The following is a 22,694-nucleotide window of genomic DNA, read 5'->3' as shown; positions in this document are numbered from 1 at the left end:
CTGGGTGTTGTCACAGTTGATTCAACATTTTAAAAGTAGCCAATTCACTTGGTTCAAAATGTTAAATGGCTCTTTATTAACAGCAAATGTGAATAAAATTGTGAGTTTGGTTGTAGCCTTTGTGAACTGAATTTAGATGCAGTTCTTGAGAGTGGACTTGCACAACACAGAATCTGATGTGTTGTGCAATACCAGAGTTTGAGCTCTGTCCCCATTCTTGAAGGGAAAATGCTGTACTAAACTTTTACTGTGAAACTGTTACTTTGCATGAAAACTTTCAAACTGGCTCTGGGGTTTGTTACCTTTTTGAAATCCTTTCCATTTATCTATGCAAGCAACACTGCTAAGATAAGTTGATTCAGAGAATAATGCCTTACAATATGATCAGTAAACACATAAATACTGTGTTTACTGCCATCAATGTAAACTAATGTGTGGATCTTTATCATAATTAACCTTTTTATTTCTCATTCCATAGAAGCAAGTCAGTCAAGTGAAGCAGCCACAGCGGTTACTGATGTAATGAGTGTGTTCTAGTTGGACAACACCATCGGTGCCAGAACAGTGAGCTGTTTCTCCTAACAACTCTGGATCACCAGTGACCTGAAGGAATTGCTCAACAAGAGAGACAGGAAAATATTGAGTAGTATATGAAAACAACTTCAAGACAAAATTAGATTGTTGTGGAAGACATCCTGCCCGGTTTTGGGACCCACCAACATCTGGAAAAAGCAGGCAACACTTGTTCTTTGATTTCTTCTATGCATTCAACAAAATTCAGCTTGGTTTATTAAGTCAAAGACTCCTGAAGACACAGGTGGAGGCCTGTCTGTACTCTTAACTATTCCTGTTCACTCTGTACACCTCAGACTTTCAGTATAAGACAGAGCCCTTCATCAACAGAAATAACTCAGAAGACATCAGGTGTATCAGAAATTAAAAAAAAACTGCATACAGAGATGATGGAAACAATCATCTTGACGTCAATAGAAACAAAATGAAGGAAATGATTGCAGATTTCAGGTGAAAACAACTGTCAAGTGCTAGTGTGTTCACCTAACACACTGGACTGACAATGCAACAGTGAAGCCAACAAGAAGGGTCAGAGAAGAATGAGCTTCTACATATTTGGATGTTTGTGTGAGTGTAAAAGTCTTCATGTTTTGACAGATATGGGGTGAATGCACCATGATGCAACTTATCACTGAGAAACAGCTGAAAACATCCTGTTCACAGATGGACAGTCAGCATTGTTTCCTCTGGAATATTCAAATAATTAACACAATGGTTTTTGAAGAAGTGACGCAGTTGATGCAAATTTTAAAGAATTGTGCACAAATTTATGGGAAGATAAGTGAAATCACTTTAAACAATAAGGCCTGATCATGTCCAGTATCCCTTAACATTTTTCTTTCCAATTTCTGACAGTCACTGGATTATTGTTAAGATATTTGGTTTGACAGAAGCTATATTGTGTGTGTTAGTGTGTGCTTCCTCTTGCACAGGCCTTGAGGTTAGAAGGTGGAGCTACATTGGGTTCTTCTTGGTTTCATTTACGGTTACCCAAACTTTTGTCATATCAGTCTGAATCGTCGGCATGTAACCTGTGTTGTAATGGTTTACATCACTGTCTTTCTTCAGCATCGGTTTTAGTATCAGTGGCATTGAGAATGACTGGGATCCGGTACCTGGCTTGTCTGTGGACTGTGGTCATCACTCTTACTGGTTTTGGTAAGTTTGGTTCTGCTTTTCAAGTTCAAGGTGTACTCATTCAAGAAACTTTCTTTTTAATGTGAAAAAACATAATGTCGGGAGATTGAAGATGGACGTGGTGGGAAATGAGAAAAACACAACGAGGGGTTAATTTTTCTTTCTGACTTTTAAAATTGATTCAAAGTTCTTTTGATATAAAATAACAACATGTAAGTGCATTTTGGTAACTCCTCTAATACGCCGACAAAGCACAAACCTTAGTTGTAAATTCAAAAACACCATCCAATGTTTTTAAATTAATTGCTGAACCTTCAGCTATAATGCACATTATTTAATATAAAAATGTATGAAATTTGGCAAGTGTGTGGAAGTAATGGGGGGGAGGAAAAACTAGAAAAACACATGCAGATACGTATAAGTTGGAGGAAAAACAAACCGGCGCTTCAGCTCCCATTTCAGATGTTGGGTTAGCGTTGTGGGTTTATATCCCTGGCTTTCCCAAACAGACTGACGTGAGCAAGAACACAGAAAAGCTTTTTCGCTTTGATCAAACATTTACTTTACTACTGCCTCTCTGCGCTTTGAGGGCTCACTGACCCAGAAAAAGACACAGTTGAACAGAGACTACAATGACGGCATGATCAGCTTTAACATTTTGTTTTTATCTAGTAGATAGCTTTTTGTGTCTTATTATGTATGTATGTATGTATGTAAATGTGCTAGTAGATTGTAGAAGAGAATAATAAGACCCGCCACACCAAAGATAAGACATAGAGTGATAAAAGTTATCGCATTTTCATTTTCACACCTGGAAAAACTGTCAGCATCACTTTTTTGTAGAAGGTTTAAAACCAAATCTTTAAAAGTCATCAAAGACTACTTTTGATTCTAAATTGCAGGAATTTTTGTATGAAAGCGTTTTCTTTCCCCTCTTAAACCAGAAATTAAACAAATTCGTGCAAATCAAATGAATAGAGAGTAAGTAAGAATTTAACCCTCCTGTTATGTTCGTTCCTGAGGTACAGCTATAATGTTCGTGGGTCAATTTGACCCGGGGAGTGTTTAATCATGCAATAGTGTCAGAAACCAAAAGATTCCTCCAAAACATTTTTGTATCTGATTATTAACTCCAATACTAACCATTTCAATCAATATTTGTGCAATGATGTTTTTTTAAATTCTCGCAAATAAAGGATCAATGACGAGAACTTACTCATTTGGACATAAAAAATGGAATTTAAATTTTTTTATGTCCACTGAAAAAAACCTAGACACACAAAAATTAATAATTTCCTTGAAATTGAACTTTGGTAAAAAAAAATTATATCACATTTTGATTTTTTTTTTTTCAATGGGTGATCTTTATAATTGAACTTGAGACACGCATACTGTTCAGGGTCAAATTGACCCGCTGATTAAAATCATGACAAATGAGTCATGAGGAGAGTATTTATGTTTTCCTCCACTTCTGCTGAGTGTCACTCAGTGTGGGCAGAGTTTGCCCACGGGAACAGAAAAAATTCCCGTTAAAAGTTGTAAGAACACCTGCTTTCTCGCAGTTTCCTAGTGAAGTAAAGAGAATAGTGAGAAAGTGGGTTCGTGTGCGTACACATGCGCATGTATGGGTGTGGTGGGGTGTGTGTGGTGAAATATGGTTCATAGCTGCAAGGAAACATACAGAATTTGACTTTTTTAAAAAAATCTTTTTTACCCTACAACTTGACTGCCGGGTCAAATTGACCCGAACAGTATCCATGTAAAAAGTAGACGCGGGGGGGAGGGGAGGGGGTGTTGCAAATGTGTAAAATGAATACATTTTCAATTTATATGTAGAGTGCACCTATTAAGACAAATACAAAATGTTTCATGCAAAAAAAAACCCAACAAACTTTGAAGTATTTTTTTTTTAAATGTAACTTTAACACGGGTCAATTTGACCCGCAACATAACATTGTGGCGCTTTATGGGATTTTTCAGTTTTTTGCGGCGATGTTTCGTTCGTGGAGCGGCTGGAGGGAGAGTCGGTGGTCGTCCACTGCCACATGAAGCCGAGGGGCCAGCCACCCTTCGGCCTCTACCTGAAGCGCAGCTGGCTCCGTCCCGTAGACGTCTTCTTCAAGTACACCAAGAACGACGCCTCCGTCAACGAGTCCTTCAAAGGCCGAGTGAGCGTCAGCGGGGACCCGAGCAGTTACTCCGCCAACGTGACCATCTCCCAGCTCAGGGCCGCCGACACAGACCGCTACACCTGCGAGTTCATGGTGGAGAGAATGGGCGCAGAGGATGAAAAGATCCAAGGCAACACCGAAATCTTCCTCCAAGTCAGCTCTGGTGAGTCTCTTTTCTCTTTCTCTCTCTCGCGTTTCTTCGCACACAGCTTGGGGACAGGAAGTAGTGGGGAAGTGAAACCTCCAGAGAAACCACCCGGGTTTCCTCTTCTCCCAGATGGACAGTCGCAGGGGTGTACACAGGCCTGCGAAGGGGCAAGGGCTCCTGGAGTTTTTATGTCGGACAATTAAACTATTCTGATCCATGAAATATAAAATAACATGGAGTCAAACACTAAGATAAAATAGTTCATTTTATATATTTTCTTATCTGTTCAAGAGATTTTTCCAAACAAAAACAGCAAAACCCAAGAGATTTTCAAGTTTTTTAAAATGTTATCATAAATGATTACAAACATGTCCAACCCCCCAATACAATGACCTGACTTAAACTGCGGAACTTTGCTGTTGTTACTGCAAGAGGTACATTTCTCCTCAGTCATTTTTATTTGAATAAGGGAAGAAAAAGCTTTGAATATTTGTACAACTACTAAGGTAAGAGCTGTGAAAACGATCCTTGACCACCAGTGTGCATGTTGGTGCCGTGCCAGTTGTGCAAAAATGTCTTTGGCACACAGAGGAGCTTGTATCAGGTTTTAAGTGGTTGGTGACTGTTTAAAGTATAGATGATATTAAAACAAAACTCTGGGTTTTATATAAATCTAAACAAACTAATAATATTTAGGGTCATATGATGTGAGTTTTCATTTTTCTAATTTCATTTCCTCACATCGGCGACCACACAAGCTCTGAAAGTGACTGATCAGTATTATTAAGACATAAGTAAAGACAGTCTTCTCTTCCTCTTCAGAAACAATTAGATAGCTGGTCATATTGATAACATCATTACCTTTTGAATGTTACTTAGTCATGTCTCTTATTGGGTTATCTCATGTAAAATGATGCCATCACATTCTGAGCCAAATTCTCACATGAACGAGTTCTTGTTCATTCACCAATCGTTTTAAAAAAGAAACTTTTGAAAAACATACAGATGACAAAGTGGATCTAATGGAGTATTAAATATGTCATCATAGCTTTTGGGTCAAAGTATCTGTTTAATTGGACATCTTGGTCTTGGTATAAAACCATCCAGCTTTGCTCTACATCAGTCAAATGGCCACATGTCAGCGGAACGACAAACATGATAAAGATCTAGTAATCAACAGCAAACTGTCTGATCTTTAACGTATCAGAAAAATATACTAAGACTAAAATGTCTCCAGCCTATAAGAGATCTGGGATAATGACCAAAGGCAGGAACATACAGACAAACATAAATATTTAATCACCTTTTTAATAATATTTCTGATGTGCCAAAAGTGCAAACTCCCCCAACAGGACTATGATTGTAAAAGAAATAGAAACAGAAATAGAAATATTCTTCATTGTCCTTCAGTTGTACCAGTAGCAAGGTGAAAGGTTAATGGAAGTATGCAGATTCACACAAAGGTAAACGGGTTTAATAAAACTATGCATCTACTGTATGTAGGGTGATTTAAAAAATTTGACCAAATATGAACTCGCACTTTACTCAAGTTCTGCTCTACTGGCCTCCAGTCATTCCTGTCTTTGTAAAAAAAAAAATTAAATGTCTCAATCTGGTGGTTTCAGTTTCTGTCTGACACATATTAGCTAATACTTGTGTACTTAGAGCCAAAGTCAACTTAAAAGCGGACTTGTCTTGGTCTAAGTGTCAAAGAGACACTTAGTTTCTGTATTTCTGTATAGAAACACTGCTCACTGGAGAGCGGTGTGCAAACTGGGACCGTTTCAGTTTTCGCTGGTCGAATGCAGCATTGTTTTAAACCTGGACACATGCAGAACGTCTACATGTGGAACTAACGTGCAAAACTCTAAACTCCACCACCACAGTGGACCATAGTGTCAGAGTAAGAGGACTCCACATTTTCACTAACTTCTGCTAATTGGAAAAATTATAGTTTCTCATTCAGTTACTGTGACAAATAGGTTAAATAGGTTAGCATTCAACCAGCCCCAAAATGTCGTGGGAGTCCAGTCACACAATAACATCACAGTCTTACTCAAATATGCATAAACAACACTGACCATTTCCAAGTGGGTTTAACAAAACCATAATCTCCCTTAAGTTATTTACTTTCCACTTCCTGTAATGCCTGAACACATCAACAAAATCCAACTATTTTCTGAAAATGTTAACGTCTCATGTTCACCTTTGACTGAAGTATGTTTCCCGAAAATGTAATGAACCGTGTTTTTGTGTACTCCCCCCCTATAAATCATTATGAGAGACATTAGACTCCATATGATCATCTTCTTTAAGTGACCACGTCCCCGACGTTACATCCATTTAATTCCCTTTTCTCCCTGGAGATGCTCCGAGCTCTGTGGACCTGGACCTGATCCAGACCTGCACCGGAGACTCCGCTGTCCTTCCGTGTTTCACCCCAAATAGCGAAGGCTTGGCTGTGGAAGGCGTGGTTCTGAACAGGCAAAGGGGCCGAGGCCCCGTGGAGGTGGCCTACCACTCTCAAAGGCGCCACATTTCCCTGTTCCCCACTGAGAGAGTCCAGCTGTCGTCTGCGCCCGGACCGGGCGGCATCACCTTCAATGTGACGCTGCTGCAGCTCCAGCCTGAGGACAGCGCCCTCTACAGCTGCCAGCTGCTCCTGCGCGGCAGGCCCGACAGCAGCACCAGTCTTAAGGGTCAAGTGTTCTTTATTTCCATCCAAGGTGGGTGACATCACCGACTGAGCCGGTTACCGTCTAAACGGGCTGCAAAATGTGACCGAATGTCCGCAGGCTCCGATCTCAACATGTCAGGATGCTTCTGGCTTCAACTAACACACCTGTTGATTTACTAAATGCTCTCCAAGTGTATCCACTGCCTCACCTCCAGCTCCTTTCACTTGTTTCATTTGTGCAGCCTTGCTGAAAATATGTGAAATCAAGAACACAAATTTGAAACAAACACATCATTCATCAGCTTCACGCTTAACCTTGGTTAAGGAAGCGCCCCTGCAAAATGAATTACAGCAACTCAATCACAAAAAAACATGAATTAACATGTATATGCATATATTTTTTTATATCTGTTCTTTTTTTCCCCAGGAATGCAACAGAAACTCTACAGCAACAAAATTAGTTTTATTTTCTTTGCTCTCTTTATGCTTCCAATTTGTTCTTGACAAGGAATTCCTAACACTATTTCTGGTGTTAGGATTTTGGCTGTGGAAATGTTGAGGAAAACTGTGGTTCTATCATCTCCATCTGGATGTTTGCACATCAGAAATAAAGAACTAATTTTGCTCAGTGAGCCCAGTTTATCAGCAGGGGCCACGTGGAGACACAGCAGGACCGCAAGTTTCATTACCACTTATAACTTTTCTAATTTTTCAACAAACTAACAGAAACCTTGACATTTTATCTGTTGATATGAAACCACTCAGTTTGAAGTTTCTAACCAGGTGAACTTCTACCTGTTCAGGTGCGATATTTTAGCTATGCGTCTCTCGCATGTGAGGCCAGTAAGCTAGCTGGACCTTTACTTTGGAGGTACATTTTAGTTGCCAAGACAAGAAGACGTTTACATCGATGACTCTGCGAATTAGGATGATTAAGTAATTTTGGCTGGACTTTTGTTTTTCTGTTTTCTTATTAAGCTGATTATTTAGTTCCCTAAAAAAAAAAAAAAAAAAAACAAGTAAAAAGGATTTTTGTCAACATCATCTTTTAAGCTAATAAAGCTCTTTGTGACCTTTCATGTGTAAACCCTAGATATTAATCTAAAAAATCCCCGGACTTATTCTAAAAAAAACAACTGTTTGAGTTTGAGTGAGGTTTCAAACCACAATGTCTATCTCATGAAAACATTTGACCATGACTAAAAAAAAAACCTGAAAATAATGCCTCAGTTGCTCAACAGGAAATATGCCCACAATGACACTTCAGCCGGGCTAACAGTTTATCTACATATTTCATGAGTTATTTAATGCAGATCACTAAATACAGGGGTGGTTGTAAATACAGGTAAATTGAATCGTGTCAGAATAATAATATTTAATAAAAACAATCAATGTACAATTTCAGTTTTTGCATTAAAATAATGAAATGGAATAGCTGAAATGAACTTTCAGAGAGTGTCAGTTCTTCAGATTCATTAGATCTATTTTTCTTATTAGTTTAGAAACCATTCACTTTCTTTACATCAATTCCCATCAATAGCAACATTCGATTGAAGAAAATGTAGTGATTCATGTTTTTTTTTTTTTTTGTTGTTTTTTGTTATTTAAAAACCCAAAAACAGAAATTAAATTGTGGTTCATTGAAAGATTTTCTTGAGTAGATGTTTGGCAAAATTATATAAATAATCTTTTTTCAATTTGTTTTACAAGGTTGTGTAACCTTGTGGCTCTAAACGAGTCTAATTTACCTGGACTGAGGGAAAAAATGTCTCTTTGCAGATGACAGATATTTCACGTAATGTTTTCATGCAACTTCCACCTCGTAGTCCTAAAAGGCTGAAATGTGCAAAAGCTTGGGAGTGTGAATACTTTTACAAGGTGCTGTAAATGTTTTCAGTGTTGCTTCTTTTTTTGGGACAAAGAATAAGTGTGCAGAAATCTTCCATTACATTTTCACTCAATCAGCTGACAGGTATTAGAATCTGGTTGTAAAAAAAAAAACATTCGTCAAGTTGTTCCTCTTGTGTTGTTTTTTTTTTTTTATCTCCTAACAGATTATATCTGGGTTTCTAAGAACGGTTTTGCTCTTAATCTTTTCATCTTCTTTAATACTTCTGCTCTTAACTATGGCTGCTTTCCCCTCCATCAGAAATGACAACACATTCAAACTGCAGCCCGAGCAGGAAGGAAATCTGCGGTTTCTGCTTCTTGGCCGTCATAGATGGGCTGTTATTGCACTCCTTTTGTTATCACGTGTTATCTCAAACTATCAATTGTATTTATCGTCTGTGTGCGTGTTTCTGCAGGTGATAGGTGTGGCTGCTCCAGCTACCCCATGCTGCTCTACGCCTTGTCTGGAGCTGCGGGCATCCTCTTCCTCCTCCTGCTCCTCGTTGGATGTGTGGTGGCGCGTAAAGTGAGTGGTCTTGTAGGTTTTGTTCCGCTTCTTTGACGCTGCGCTCAAATGGGGAGGGGGCCTTACAATCAGCACCTGCAAGCCGAGAGCGTGCCAGAGGAGTTCCTCTCCAGCTCGCCACAAAAGCCGCAGCAGTTTCATTTGTTTTGCTGCAAGTTGTCAGCATGTTTTTCTTAAAAGTTGAGCACCAACAGAAATTGGACTGCAGTCATTAGTTTTGAAATATTTGTTGATTCTTAGGGTTACTAAAAAAACACAAAAAAAGAGTCTGTTTCCCACCTTTTGCTGTGGGATTTAAGGGCGTTTCGGGGCTAACAGCAACAGACGCTGTCTGGGCTGAGGAATGACAAACTTTGATTTTAACACAGGAAATCGAGCTTTCGTATTTACGTCGTTTGCTCAGCTCACTGATTTTGTTTTTTTTCCTGTCTCGTCTCGATGGTATTTCAGGGTAAAACCCGCCAGGATATCAAGACACACTCTCAGGCGCCCATCTACGAGGAGATGATCGGGATGCAGTCTCCCAGCCGAAAGCTGACCGAATCCTCCGAGTACAAAAACTGCCCGGTGAAGAGGGCCAGCCCTGGAAACCATTATGAAAGCCCGAGTGGGGCTCTCTTTCCCCGGAGGGATTCTGAGAAATGACGTGTTAGATCAGAATAGGATGACCCAAAACTTTCTGAGATTCGCAGAACTCTTTCACATCTGTTTATTGACTATCAGAAAATATATTTTTGTGGCCTTTCAAACAAGAAAAAAAAAAAAAAAGCACATTCCCCTTTTGCCACATTTGTCAAATGTGGCAAATGTTTTAGAAATAGAAAAATATTCTGTGGGCCAAAGAGACAAAACTGTTTTTCTTCTAACATTTGTAATGAAACCAATGCACTATTTCAGGAAATAAACCCAAGACATCACTCACTCACTGAGTGTGCTGTGGTGGCGCGGTGGTAAAGCACCTCCCACGTATGAAGGCCTTGGTCCTCAATGCGGTCGTCGCAGGTTCGAGTTGCAGCACGATGACTTTTGCCTCATCACTATCCACCTTCCTGTCTAATAAAGGCTGTTTAAAAAAAACATAACTCCCTCAAACAAACACAGTGTTAGTCTAGAGATGATTTCTTCTTTAGGAGCTGGATGACCCAGTGCAGTTGATGGAAGAATAAATTCAGCTTCTTATCAGATGATCCCGAGGAAGAACTGCAACTCTTTTAGCTGATCCTGTTTGGGTCAGCCAAGAGACCAGTTCAGCACTGAATGCCTAAAAAAAAACCCCAAACCTTGAAAGGTGTTGGAGTGGCCTAGTCAAAGTCTACTCTTGAATCTAATTGGGATGATAGGGAATGACCCATAACAGGTTGTCTCTGTGGCTGAATTATAATATCACTCCTAACGGCTGGCAGAGTGATGTAAAAGATTATTTGCTAGTTATTGCAAACATTTCACGTTTATGTCGACACAGTCAAGTTTTATATTTAGGGGATATTTACTTTTTCCCTCTTAATATTGAATGAAATTACTGTTAGACAACTATATGTATATATATTATCTAGTCAGTTTATCTTTTGATGACGTGAAACATTTACAGGTAAAATAAATATTTTAATCTAAATACTTTTTATTGGACTGTATATATAAAACAACTCAATGTCATTCCTTCATAGTTTGTTTTACTTGTATTTCATTAAAATTGTTTAAACTAAAAGTTCAAACTTGTGGGATTTCATTTTCATTTGTTGTCACACCTCCCCACCAGAACCCACCACACCTAGAAACGCTTGAAGACCTGAGGTGGAAAAACGGGTGTCCACCCAGACCAGGCTGCAGGGTCAGTTTAGTTCAGTTCATAGTATTTCTGCACAACCCGTATCGAATTGCAAAAAATTTGGAACTGCACTTTTATTTCCAATAAAAACAAATCTTATCTCAACAGAAAATATTAGGTACAACACAAAGTATTTGTGTTTATTAAGTTTTTTAAAGCAAATATGACCACATCTATCTAAAAAGTGACTAACTCAAAAGTTGACTGGTGTAAGAGAATCTCTGACTCTGCTTAATTATTTATTAAAAGTATTTAAATATGACAAGTGCTTTTAAAGAAAGAGTGACTCAAATCCTGTTATTGCTGAAAATTGACAAATTTGTATACCTTTTTTTGTAGATCCAAAACTTAAGGCTTTGACATGTTTGCTTTATTAAAAGTAAAGCATTCAACAAATTACACATACAGTTCCTAAAATGTAATATTTTGGTCCGCATGACGGAAAATGTGGAACACCACTGACTGGAGACATTTAACAATAAAACCAGAACAAACTTGAAAATGGTCAAAAACTTTTCCACAGCACTGTGATATATGAAATAATTTTTAAAATACTGCTCACAGTTTTTTAAGAAAAGGACAAGACAACGAGTAACAGACGAGAAAATGTGTATTTTATTAATATAGTCTGAAAGAAGCTCCATAATTCATGGAAACATTGTTTTTTTCCAATGCATGTTTTTTTAACAATCACATTCTATGAGGAGAGAAAAAAAGAACAACATTAAAAGCCACAACTTTGCATTAAATGTACAGACATTTTTCCGTAATGCTTTTTTTTTTTTCCCCAAAGTGAAGAGAAAGGCAAAGGCAAAGTCCCCACAGCCCACCCTGACCCTCCCACCTCTCCCTAAAAAACAGACAGCCTTAAAAGTCATGGGCTTTTTTCAGTACAACCCACAGTGCTTTAGCAGAGAGATAAGCGCTCATTGGTTAAGGATTACACAGCATGATGACGCAATGTAATGTTTTGCTTAAACATTAGGTAAAGATGGGGTTTTTGGGGGGGGGGAGGAGATGAAAGACACGAGAAAAAAAATAAACAAACAAAAAAACAATAACCCCAAAACATCAAACCCCGAAGCCCAGAGTCTTGGTTGACCATCACCTGCAGTACATCTGCGGGTGATTGGACTAGTCCCTCCCACTTGTGCATAGATCAGAATCCTTTTACAACCAGCTTCATCCCTCCACTTAAAAACCACCTGTTACATGGGAGGAAACGCCATCTTAGTCGCAGGAACAAACATGTTCTACAATAGACAGGAAATTATTAAAAGAAGAAGAAAAAAATGGCTTGCACGATGCTCCCGAAAAAACTGAATGGAAAATAAAAAGAAATGAAAGAAAAAAAAAAAAAAATCCATTTTGTAATTTTTTTTCTTTTAAACAAACAACTGATCATTGTTCCAATGTAAAGCAATTTCTACTTGGATTTCACGTGTAAAGCGCTCCACTTTTCGCAAAGGAAAAAAAAAACAACTGATTCTCAGTCTTATTTGGTAAACATGTAACTTCTAAAAAACTTTTTTTTTTTCTTTTGTGGTTTGAACTAATAAAACTTTAGTGATTGCTTGGAGTAGAATAGTTGTCAGTTCCTTTAGTTTTTCACCACACTACCATTAAAACGCAGAACTGATGAGGTTTGAACCCTGGCCTTCCTGAGACAAAAAAAATCCACATCTTTTCTTTTTTTTTTTTGTTTGTTTGTTATTTTTTCTAACAAGTGTGCAAGAAAGTGAGCGAACTGCGTCGCGGTATTACAGGAAACATCAAATCACAACTCAATACACGTACAGAGAGATAGTCACCAAAAAGAGAACTTAACTTTTGTCTTTTTTAAATACGACACAAACACTGATCGATCCCAGAGTTTTGAAGTAGCGTCAAACCTTCGTTCCGCAAGATTTTCATGTCCGTTTTTGATGGAAGATTAGCTTCGTCCTTTTGAAGAACATTCCTGTTGTAGAGTCCTGTTTTCTTGAGCTTCAGACAAATGACATGCTTGTAAACGACAGGTGGCTTTTTGCAAAAACAAAGAAAAGATAGGCACCTCTGAAATGAGTCGTAACAAACTCGCCTCCCATGCTTTATCCCTTTACATTTCTCTGACAAGTTCACTTCTGGATTACTAGTCCTACAGCTATCTATGGCCACAATTAACTTGTTTCCTTCTTCCTTTTTTTTTTTTTAATCTCCATTTTTTTAAAAGGTTTTATTTTTTTTTTTTTAAACATTTTTCTTTTTGTGTTTTTTGCTACATTTTTTTACGTAACTGAAACGAAATGGTGCAATACTCCACGATAATCCTCAGATGGGATTATCTCACAATAAAAGCCACTATAAGGTAGATAATTTTTTACAGATAGAACGGGGGAGGAGCAAAAGAGAAAAAAAATAAAAGTCCTTGAGTAAACATGTACACGTGAATTGTCACCATCGCCCCTTTGCCCTTAGACGCGTTTACCTACGATTAGCTGAGCAAGGGGTAGAAGACACTCAGTGCAACATTAGAAGATAATCAGAATGAATTAGACCAAAAAAAAAACAAAACACAAAACATAACAGAGTTGAACATAACAGCAGGCCATGTGCCGAGTACACAGTTTTTAGAGCACACATTCATACGAACATCTGAGATGAGTTTTCTTTTCCAAATCTGTAACCTAATGCAATACATATCTGATATTCTCTTTAAAAAAAAAGCCCATATATGTACCTGTCAGCTGGACAGAAAAAAAAATTTAAAATTACTGACTTCACATTGTTATTGGCGCTCCATGATTCAAGTATTTAGTTAAATAACTTTTTTTGTGGTTTTGATATGTCTGCGATTTAACAACAGGGTAAAATATGCAACTTAGCAGGTGCTTCGGGTCGGGCTTTTTAAAAAATAGGCAAATCACACACACACACACACAAAGCGTGCTGTGGTACGCCTCCGAAACCAGAACGTGCATATCTAACTCCGTAGAAGAAAGACGTCGCTTTCAATCAATCAAGTATCAACTTCCACTCGACCCCAAACCCTTTCCTTTCTATCCCTTATTTGCGGGGAAAATACATATTGCTCTTTATCGGCTTTAATAAACCAGGACCACTAAAGAGTCGGAGTTTACGATCCAAGAAGTTTGAAGAGGTGATACCACATGTTGGAATATATATTTATCAATATGTGTGTGTGTGTGTGTATGCATACAGTTGCGGTTCTTGCATCTATGGTCTCGCCCCTCCATCTGTTGCCTCCCGACCAATTAAAACGCAGGAAATGATCCGAGTCTTGCCTGTCCTCAGCACCAACAGGGAATGCCTGCTCAACACATAATGGTCCACGCAGAAAACCTGCCAAGGTGACAACTGATAGATTTAGACGACTTAATCTGGTCCTCAGATTCCCCGTTTCTATTGCCGCCCTGGGCAGCTGCCCATATCTAAAACCGCCACTGTGTACATAATTAGGAATACATTAGCTGTGGTATCTAGAGAGCTGTGGAGAGGAGAGGCTCTCGGTGCTGGTGCAGCATGGGAAAGCCCCGTCGCTGTCGGGGTTCTCCGGTCAGTACAGAACGCTGGGAGCTCCTCGGCTGTCTGAGCTTAGATCAAGGCAGTTACAGAAACAGGCAATAGTGATTTTTGCTTGTGTGCTGCAGGACTCCAAGTCCTGAAAGGTAGCCTTTTCTCATTTCTTAATTTCAAATCATTTTTAAGAGATTTTTTTTTTGTTATTTTCTTAAGACTGTACCTCTTGAAGGGTGCCTCCCTCTTCCTGTAGCTGCAGAGGAAGAGACAGCGAGGCTGAGGCCTGAAGCTATCTGTGTGTGTGTGTGTCGGCATGTGTGTGGAAATGTACAGTTCAGTGGGGGCCCCGCTTTGAGCGGGACACAAACACGAGATAAATACAGCATCCACAAAACGGCTCCCCGGCCGCTGCGTCCACCCCTTCAGGATGGCGGCGGTGGAGGCTGGTGACCCGGATACGTTTCAGCTAGAAGTGCAGAGCTTTAACATATCATAGATTTTCTTCTCTTTTTTTTAAACCATTTAGATTTTTTAAGCATTTTTAAAAAGATTTTTATGTCAAACTTCATAAAAATGACGTTAAAATGCAATTTTTTCATTTTTGGTTTTTAAAAAAATATGTACCCGGGATTACCCATCATCAACTGTGCACTGTAGCAAACTGGAGCCCCTAAACCGAGTAAAGATTTTTCTCCTTAGCATGAGGCCTTCCCCAAAATAAAACAAACATTAAAAAAAAAAGACACATTTAAAAACAAATGTCTCAGAGGATGAAGGGAGGGGATGCTGCCACTCTTGTGCTGCTCCTGCCTTCTGCACCCTCTGCAAAAGCTCCTCCAATACAGGTTAGAGATACAGTATGACACAGCTAATTCATATTGGCACAAAACATTGGCAACTTTCATGTGCACTAATAGCATTACTGGAGGCGTCAGCTCTAGGTTTTAAATATATATATACATATATATATATGTATAAATATATACGGAGAGCTGCGTCTCATACTTGCAAACATCAACTCCCCTACCCTGAGTTTCGGCTGGACGGACGTCTCCAGCACGGAGAGAGAAGATCGACGGAGGCGGCAGCCAGTTTGACGTGTCGACAGGGAGCTCAACGGGGGGAGAAAGAAAAAATACTTTTGGCTCCCCTTACCCCCCTCCGCCTCTTTTCTAGTATTCTTTTTGCATAGAAATGTATAGGAGGGTCAGTTGGTCAGGGGAGAGCTACTGGGTCTGGTTGAGGATGAGGATGAGGATAAGGAGGAGGTTACAGGGTAGCAGCCGGGCAGAGGGTGAGAGGCAGCAGCTCGGAGCGGCACACACTTGCATCCCCCGCGTCTGAGATTACCTTAACTTTTACACGTCGAGATTACTACCTGGAAGTACTAACGAATACTGTTGAAAACAAAAAGCACGAGCAGTTCAACACAATCATTAACGGTCTGTAGTATTGATCCTCGTTTTGCATTCAATACACAGGATGAGCGTACAGAGGCACCTCTGACCAAAGTGTTTCTGCATTTGAACAGTGAAGGGCTAGTTCAGCAGCCAGGTATCGTGTAGACCACTGCATGTAGACTAATCATAAAACAAACACACACACATTAAACAAAAACAAAGGTCTTCTCCAAACAATACAAAGTACACTGGCAAAAAATTCCAGGAATATGACTCTTACATCTTCCAGCTAAAGTGATCTTTGTGTAAAAGGACTGAGAGGCAGAGGAGACGGCGGGACGACCCCCGCTTCCTGCTCCCAGTTGGAGATGTGTGGCAGAGAGAGAGAAAGAGAGAGAGAGAGCGAGAGCCGTGATTGGCCAGTCTTTGAGGAGCCCAGGAGGAGGTTAGGGTTAGGCACTCAGTGGACACACACCCCACACACCCCCTGTATCCCGGATCCACTCCGCTCCTTCCCGAATGACAGCTGGAGTCTCGTGCCTCCGGACCAGAACAAGGCTAATGATTTTGGAGTAACAGTGATATTCACTTTAAAAACAGTTCAGTTTTTCTTGTTCCCCCCCCACTGCCATTTCTTCGCCTCAGAGTCAGTCGCGCTTCCCTTCATCCTGCTACCGGAGGAACGGCGGCCGCCACGTTTTCATGGAATCGATACAGTACGCAGAGGAGCAGGAGGTTTGCAAAGTTTCTGCTGCTCTCTCTGTTTTTTTTTCTTCTTGATTTATTGGATTGCAGTTGAAGTGATTTGCTCTTCATAAGTGCTATGCTCAAACCCTTTGAATTTATAAAAGTCTTAAGTCTCTTCTGTTTGTACAGTACCAAACGCAAGGAACACTCGTAGGTCTACTGCATTAGGAACCGCCACCCCCTCCACCTCTAATTTGGTATTGTGCCAAGACAACCAGAAGCGTCCAATCCCGCTGCGGTTTCAGTCTGTGTTGGGTGTGGCTGTGGCGAGCAGAGAGGAAGTGTGCATCATTCTACAGTTCTTTCAGTACAGTTTGCAGCTCTTCCTCCTCCTTCCTCTTTGCTTTAGAGTTTTTTTCTTTTATACCCCCAACAGCTTTGCAGGGATTGGAGGCCTGGAAAGGAATCAATTGTTTTGTTTCTCAAAAAGTAGGGGGTGGGAGGGTTTTGAAGTTCCAAAGTCTTTTGCTGAAATCAGCAACAATCATAAAAGAAAACAAAAACAAACAAAAAAACCCCCGACTCTGTATGGAGCATGGACGGAAGAAAGGTTGATGGTGTATATTGCACAATGTAACTGTCACATCGAAGTAAAACTGAGGAGGTTTTTTTTCTGTTTGTCCTCTGAAAAAGAAAAAAAAATAATAAAAAATCGGCAGATCGGCGACAAACAGAGCAAATAAAAGATTCGACAAAAGCACCAGTAAGCGACTGGAGTCCAGGCTTCAGGTGATGATTAGATCCAACCGGACGTCACGCGTGCAGCAAGGTTCACGGCTTTAATCTTCTCGCAGCTTATATCTTGTGATAAATGACAACAAGAGAGGAAAATAAGAAACGGCAGGGTTTGACACGTAAAAAGTCTACAGCTTGTGCAAACCCTAGGTTTGAGACGAGTTCAAGGATCTGAGCAGATGATTGGTAGTGCCAGTCAGGCGGTCCGGAGCTCTTCACCGCCTCCTGGACCGCTCATTGGCTCAGAGGTGAACTGTGCAAGATATCAGCTAATTCTTCACTTACAAAAAAAAAAAAAAAACACAAAAATAAGAATAAAATCAGGTGGCTTGGGAAGTTCCTGGGCCAGAGAGCACTTAAGGCTAATATTAGTGCTGAGAAACAAAACAAGTAAAGGTCTTTGAACAACATCATTGGCCATGGATACGCTGGGAATGGTTGGTTTCAGTGTTATTTTGGGAGGATTTTCATTTGTTTGTTCATAAAAAAAAAGTCTCAGGTGGCAGCTTTGATTGCGACTTCTAAAAACACTTTGCGCAAAATGTTGTGTATACTTCTGGAAAAACTGGAGGGGGGGGAACACCTACAAGGGTTTTTTGTTGTGACCAATTCCAGTTTTAGATGCTGAAACTGAAATCCAGTTTGTTTCTGGAAAATACTAAACGGAGACAAAAAAATAAAAATAGATTAATGAAAAAGAAAGAGGACCGGGGTAAAGCAGAGGCATCGGGGGTCTGCAGTCTTTGTCAGGGACCCTCAGCTTTCTGATTTACAATTCACAGTTTGAAACAGTTTCACTTGATACTGATTATCGCCACATGATTTGCTTGGGTTTTGCTCTTGCTTTTTCTGTTTTGGACTTTTCTTTCGCTTCTGATCCGATCCCCCACCAGCAGCTGACACAAGAGGGCGCTGATTGGGTATTGTTGAGTCGCCCACTACATGGACTCTCCGCTCAGCAGATCTCCAGGCAGCAGGGTGTTAATGGGGGTGGGGCTCCCGATCACGCGGGCGTCCTCTCCGTTGGGCGGCCCCCACAGGCTGGAGTATTGGGGGACTCCGCCCCACAGCAGGTCGCTCCCGCTGGCCTTGCTCCCACCGCCGCCGCCGCCACCGCCACTGCTCCACTGGCCAATCGAGTGGGACTGGGAGTTCCCGCCCATCCGATTTTGATTGCTTCCTGGGTTGGCGTGCCAGCTCGTGGTGGTTGCCCCCAGCGACTGGCCTTGTGCAAAGAAGCGGTTGACGTCCTCCTCCCCGGCGAACTCTGCCAGGATGGTGGTGTTTCCAAGCACACACCTTCCAGGACAAAAACATCAAATTACTAGTCGACATAGAAACATCAAAAAGTACGATGGAGTATTTGTGACACGCTAAGAGAATTAGAAAGATAAAATTCAGAGAATAATGTCATAACTTTACCAGAATAAAGTTGAAATAATATGAGAATTGTAGTCATAATATAACGTCTTTATTCTCATGTCATTTCAACTTCATTCCCAATTGATTTTGCTGTAATATGCTGCAGTAATAGTTGTTTAATTTCCTGGACAACTACAAATAGGATGATTTTTCTTGAGAACTAAACAACTAGAGTGGGTCTTTTCTTTAATTTCCAAAGTGTGGGCTGTTACAAAATTCACTTGTATGAAAGTGCACCTGATAGCAGCATGACTTCCCTCCTGCTCCTCTTTCATGTGACTGTCACTAACAGAAATATTAATGCCTGGTCAGAATCGAAAAGATGAAGTGCTTCAAACATGGGAAAACACCAAGATGACAGCAACAACATGAGGTTTCCCTCAAGTCTTCCTTATTTTCTTTTCTCTGTTCCAGCAGCTTGACTCATTCAGAAAACATGCAGTGGGAATAGTGAGGCGAGTGAATTTTCCCGTTTTACAGAAGTTTTCCAAAAACCATATACAGCCACTGAACTTTTTCACATTTTGTCACATTACAACCACATGCTTAAATTTATTTAATTGGGTTTGTTTGACAGAATAACAAACTCAGCACACAATTCTGAACTGTTTTCAAACACACAAAAAATATATTCATATCTTCCTGAGTGAATATTTTGTCAAATCACTCTGTATCTTTTGGGAGTTATTCCTCTACCAGCTTCCTAAACATAAGGATATATATTTTTTGCAAATTCTTTGAAAAACTATCTCAACCTCAGTCAGATTGGGTGGAAAGCATCTATGAAGATAATTTTCACATCTTGCCAAATGTTCTCAATGGGATCTAAGTTTGGACTTTGACTGAGCCACTCTAACGTAAATATTCTTAGATGTCGGTATATTTATGGTGATTATCCTAAACATGTCAGCCTTTAACTTGTTTTCTGTCAGGGAAGAGTTGTATTTAGCTTCCCTGCAACTCACAGAATGATGCTGCCACTACCACATTTCGCTGTGAGGATGATGCTTTAATGTCATGTGAAGCTAGTTTTCTGCCATAGAAAGCATTCTGCCTGCAAAAAAGTTGGATTTTAATTCTATCTGACCAGAGAATCTTTGCTGTGTCCCCTATAGAAACTGTGGGTTTTTTTCCCCTGCAGTAGAGCTTTTATTAAGGCTAGATTTATTGAGTGTTGACAGATTCTTCAACCTGAGCAGAGGATCTGCAGCTCCTCCAGAGTTACCATGGAGGTCTTGAACAACTTTCTGATTTATGCTCTCTGAACTCTGAAGGGTGCAAGAGTAAATGGGCCACAACTATGCACTGTTATATGTTCATCTGTAACATAAAATCCCCCAAAACTCATCGAATTTCAAAGCTGGGACAAAAAAAATGTTAAAGTACTTTAAATTGAGGAAATGTACATTCTCTCTCCCGTCCCTGTTCCATCTGCCTTCCTGCTATCTGAGACATGAAGTTGTAACAGAGTGGCTCTCAGTGACCTCCAATGCTATCGCTGCAGACTGAAGGAAGCTTACATGTGCAGGGATTTCTGGGCCTTGGCGGCCTCGTCCTTGGAGCTGTAGCGCACCACAGCGTTCCCCTGAGTCAGGTTGAGATGGAATGTGATCAGGGGACCGTGCTGCATACACAGGGTCCTCAGGGTTGAACCATCAATCTGACACACAAAAAAAAAACAAAACAACAAAAAAGAGGATTTTATTCCAGATATTTCAGTTAGTTTACAGCTCTACCTAAGATGAATCATTTTAGGATGTAAGAACAGAAACGTACCTGTGGGGTGAGATTTCTCAGCACCAGCCAGCTGCTGGTCCTGCTGGCGCTGTCTGTGCTCCACGTGGTTCCCTCTGCGACAGAAACACTCAGTTCTTCAACTGCAGCTACTCAGAGAGCATTTTAGTACTAATTAATTGGTTTCAACATTAAGCATATGTGCAGATTTTTTGTGAAGGCTGCTTAAGGTCAAATAAACTGTGATATACTTCACTGCGCAGCTCCTGTCTGCGCTACAAAAACACAAAAAATAAAAATAAAAGCAGGTTTTTCTATTTCCTGCATGACACTAGATGTTTTGTGTCACAGCAAGGTCACATACGGAGGTGGTAAACCCCAAAATGTCAGTTTAACAGGGTGTGTTCTGCTGACATTTTGAAAGCGAGTGATGTGAGAACTGCACCTGTGAACACAGCCTCCACCTCCTCAGTGGAGGATGAGCTGGATGGGTGTGAAACAGATCAAACAGAACATGATTTATGCTGATATCTCTGCTGACGAGTTTGAAGGAAATCTGCTGAAACTGAGCTGACTTCTCTTCAGAAGTTGAAGAAAAACACAACCATGAAGCACTTATAATTGCATACAACAATGAGATAAACGCCGAGATTTAACAGCATTATTATTGCTGTGTACAAATTCACCACAGTTCTTTCACTAATTGTAGTAGTAATATGTAGTAACTCCAACCAACACATGCAAAATGCTTCTGTATCATATTTTATCCGTCGGGGAAAGTAACGGATCACACGGTGTGTTTTTATAGCTGGAAAGGATTCAGTGAGTGTTTGATTAATGTTTCCACAGTAAAGTATATTTGCTTAAAGCTCTTACTGTGAAGGTCTGAATGGAGGGGCCATCTCAGTTCATTTGTTAAGTAAAAGATAGAAATTAGACCAATAGCTTTACTCTCCCCATTATTCTGGCTTTTTTTAAAAACTATTTTTTTTACCAAATATAAGCAGACTAAAATGCCCCTACAGTATGGTTACTGTGGTAACCATTAAAAACAGTAACAGCAAAGGTAGTTTGTGAAGCTAAAATTATTAGTATCATTATATTTGACAGGTATCAATGTAACACAATTTAGAGATGTAGACTGCATGAAAAAACATCAGAAAATGAATAAAAAGAAAGGAAGACCTCTGCTAGCAAACATTTCAAAGTTTATTTTAATTTATATGCTGATTGGTGCATGCATGTGATGGGAGTTTAGTGTAAATGACTCTGAGCTCACCAGAGGCGTAAGTGGCACTCCAGCCTTGAGCCAGTCCCAACGAGCTGCCGCCCCACGTGGAGGAGGGCTTGGTGTTGGTGAGACCAGGTGGGGGCCGGGACGGGGCCGTGGTGCTGCGCGGGCCCTGAGGAACCTTCCACAACTCATGGGACAGAGAGGCTTGGCTCTGAGCAATGGGCCCCGGGGACCAGGTAGACTTCATTTCAGTCAGTTTACCTTTACATTCACATAAAAAAAACATGAAGAAAAGGAGAATAGAGTTAAGCATAGAGGGAAAACCAAGCCAGGTTCGCTTCTACATGTTATGCTTTATATTTAGAACTGGAACTTCAAAAGCAAAATAAACCTCCTCTAATGAAATATTAAATAGCAAAAATGTGTTTGTATTCTTCTAAAATTTTGAAAAAAAACCCCTCTGATTTTTAGAAAGGTTCATGCAATATAAAATGCAAGCATGTGCTGCTTCACTTAAAAACACTCAAACTTCTACAACAAAGATACTGTAATCTCACAGGGGGAACTTGCACTTGGTTTCACAGACAGAAAATTTAAAAACAGGTAAGCAAAAAATAAAAGTGAAGAGAGAAACCCACAAATTGTTTTCACACACAGAACACACTAGATAGGGGTGTGGTCCTGATGCAGGGACTGGATGGGTGAGGCCTGTTTTGTGGTTTTTGGTCTGCAGCACAGATTGTTCACAATCACATCAAGGATGTTGTCTGACTTTTTTTTTTTTTTTACTGGTATAAGTAAGAAGAAACACACAAGTTAGGTTTTGGGAAAGGCTTAGATGTCTACTGGATGAGTACCTGAGCTCTCTCCATCACTGGACAACAGACTGAAAGAGCTAGATAAGTCACTGATTGGCCAATCACTGCTGGTCGGAGGCAGAGAGCCATTTCCCAGTG

At 40.2% G+C, this 22,694-nt stretch overlaps 2 protein-coding genes across 4 annotated transcripts in view; one reads left to right on the top strand and one right to left on the bottom strand.

Moving 5' to 3' along the window:
- The first annotated feature begins 541 nt into the window (after positions 1-541).
- On the top strand, positions 542-10,471 carry cd7al (cd7 antigen-like). Its single transcript, XM_028016179.1, has 5 exons — positions 542-1,731; positions 3,691-4,044; positions 6,396-6,755; positions 9,013-9,122; positions 9,573-10,471. Exons 1-5 carry the CDS (start codon positions 1,671-1,673, stop codon positions 9,765-9,767), a joined length of 1,080 nt encoding a protein of 359 aa, XP_027871980.1. The 5' UTR covers positions 542-1,670; the 3' UTR covers positions 9,768-10,471.
- Positions 10,472-11,539: 1,068 nt separating this feature from the next.
- Positions 11,540-22,694, bottom strand: part of tnrc6c2 (trinucleotide repeat containing adaptor 6C2) — a 55,458-nt gene continuing 44,303 nt past the window's right edge. For all 3 annotated transcript variants that reach the window (XM_028017041.1, XM_028017042.1, XM_028017043.1), the window contains 4 exons: positions 21,784-21,999; positions 20,547-20,620; positions 20,291-20,430; positions 11,540-18,647 (listed from right to left, as the gene is read on the bottom strand). In XM_028017041.1, the coding sequence (XP_027872842.1) occupies positions 18,287-18,647; positions 20,291-20,430; positions 20,547-20,620; positions 21,784-21,999 (791 nt within the window). In that variant the 3' untranslated portion in view covers positions 11,540-18,286. The remainder of the gene's footprint in view (positions 18,648-20,290; positions 20,431-20,546; positions 20,621-21,783; positions 22,000-22,694) is intronic.

Source organism: Xiphophorus couchianus, chromosome 5 (assembly GCF_001444195.1).
Source record: "Xiphophorus couchianus chromosome 5, X_couchianus-1.0, whole genome shotgun sequence".
Lineage (NCBI taxonomy): Eukaryota > Metazoa > Chordata > Actinopteri > Cyprinodontiformes > Poeciliidae > Xiphophorus > Xiphophorus couchianus.
Note: the sequence above shows the minus strand (reverse complement) of the source record. Positions and strands in the feature narration are given on the sequence as shown.

Excerpts from the sequence above, each read along its gene's own strand:
- cd7al (XM_028016179.1), top strand. The coding sequence starts at position 1,671 with ATGACTGGGATCCGGTACCTGGCTTGTCTGTGGACTGTGGTCATCACT. Across the intron at positions 1,732-3,690 it reads CATCACTCTTACTGGTTTTG|TTTTTTGCGGCGATGTTTCG; the intron begins GTAAGTTTGGTT and ends GGGATTTTTCAG. Across the intron at positions 9,123-9,572 it reads GATGTGTGGTGGCGCGTAAA|GGTAAAACCCGCCAGGATAT; the intron begins GTGAGTGGTCTT and ends ATGGTATTTCAG.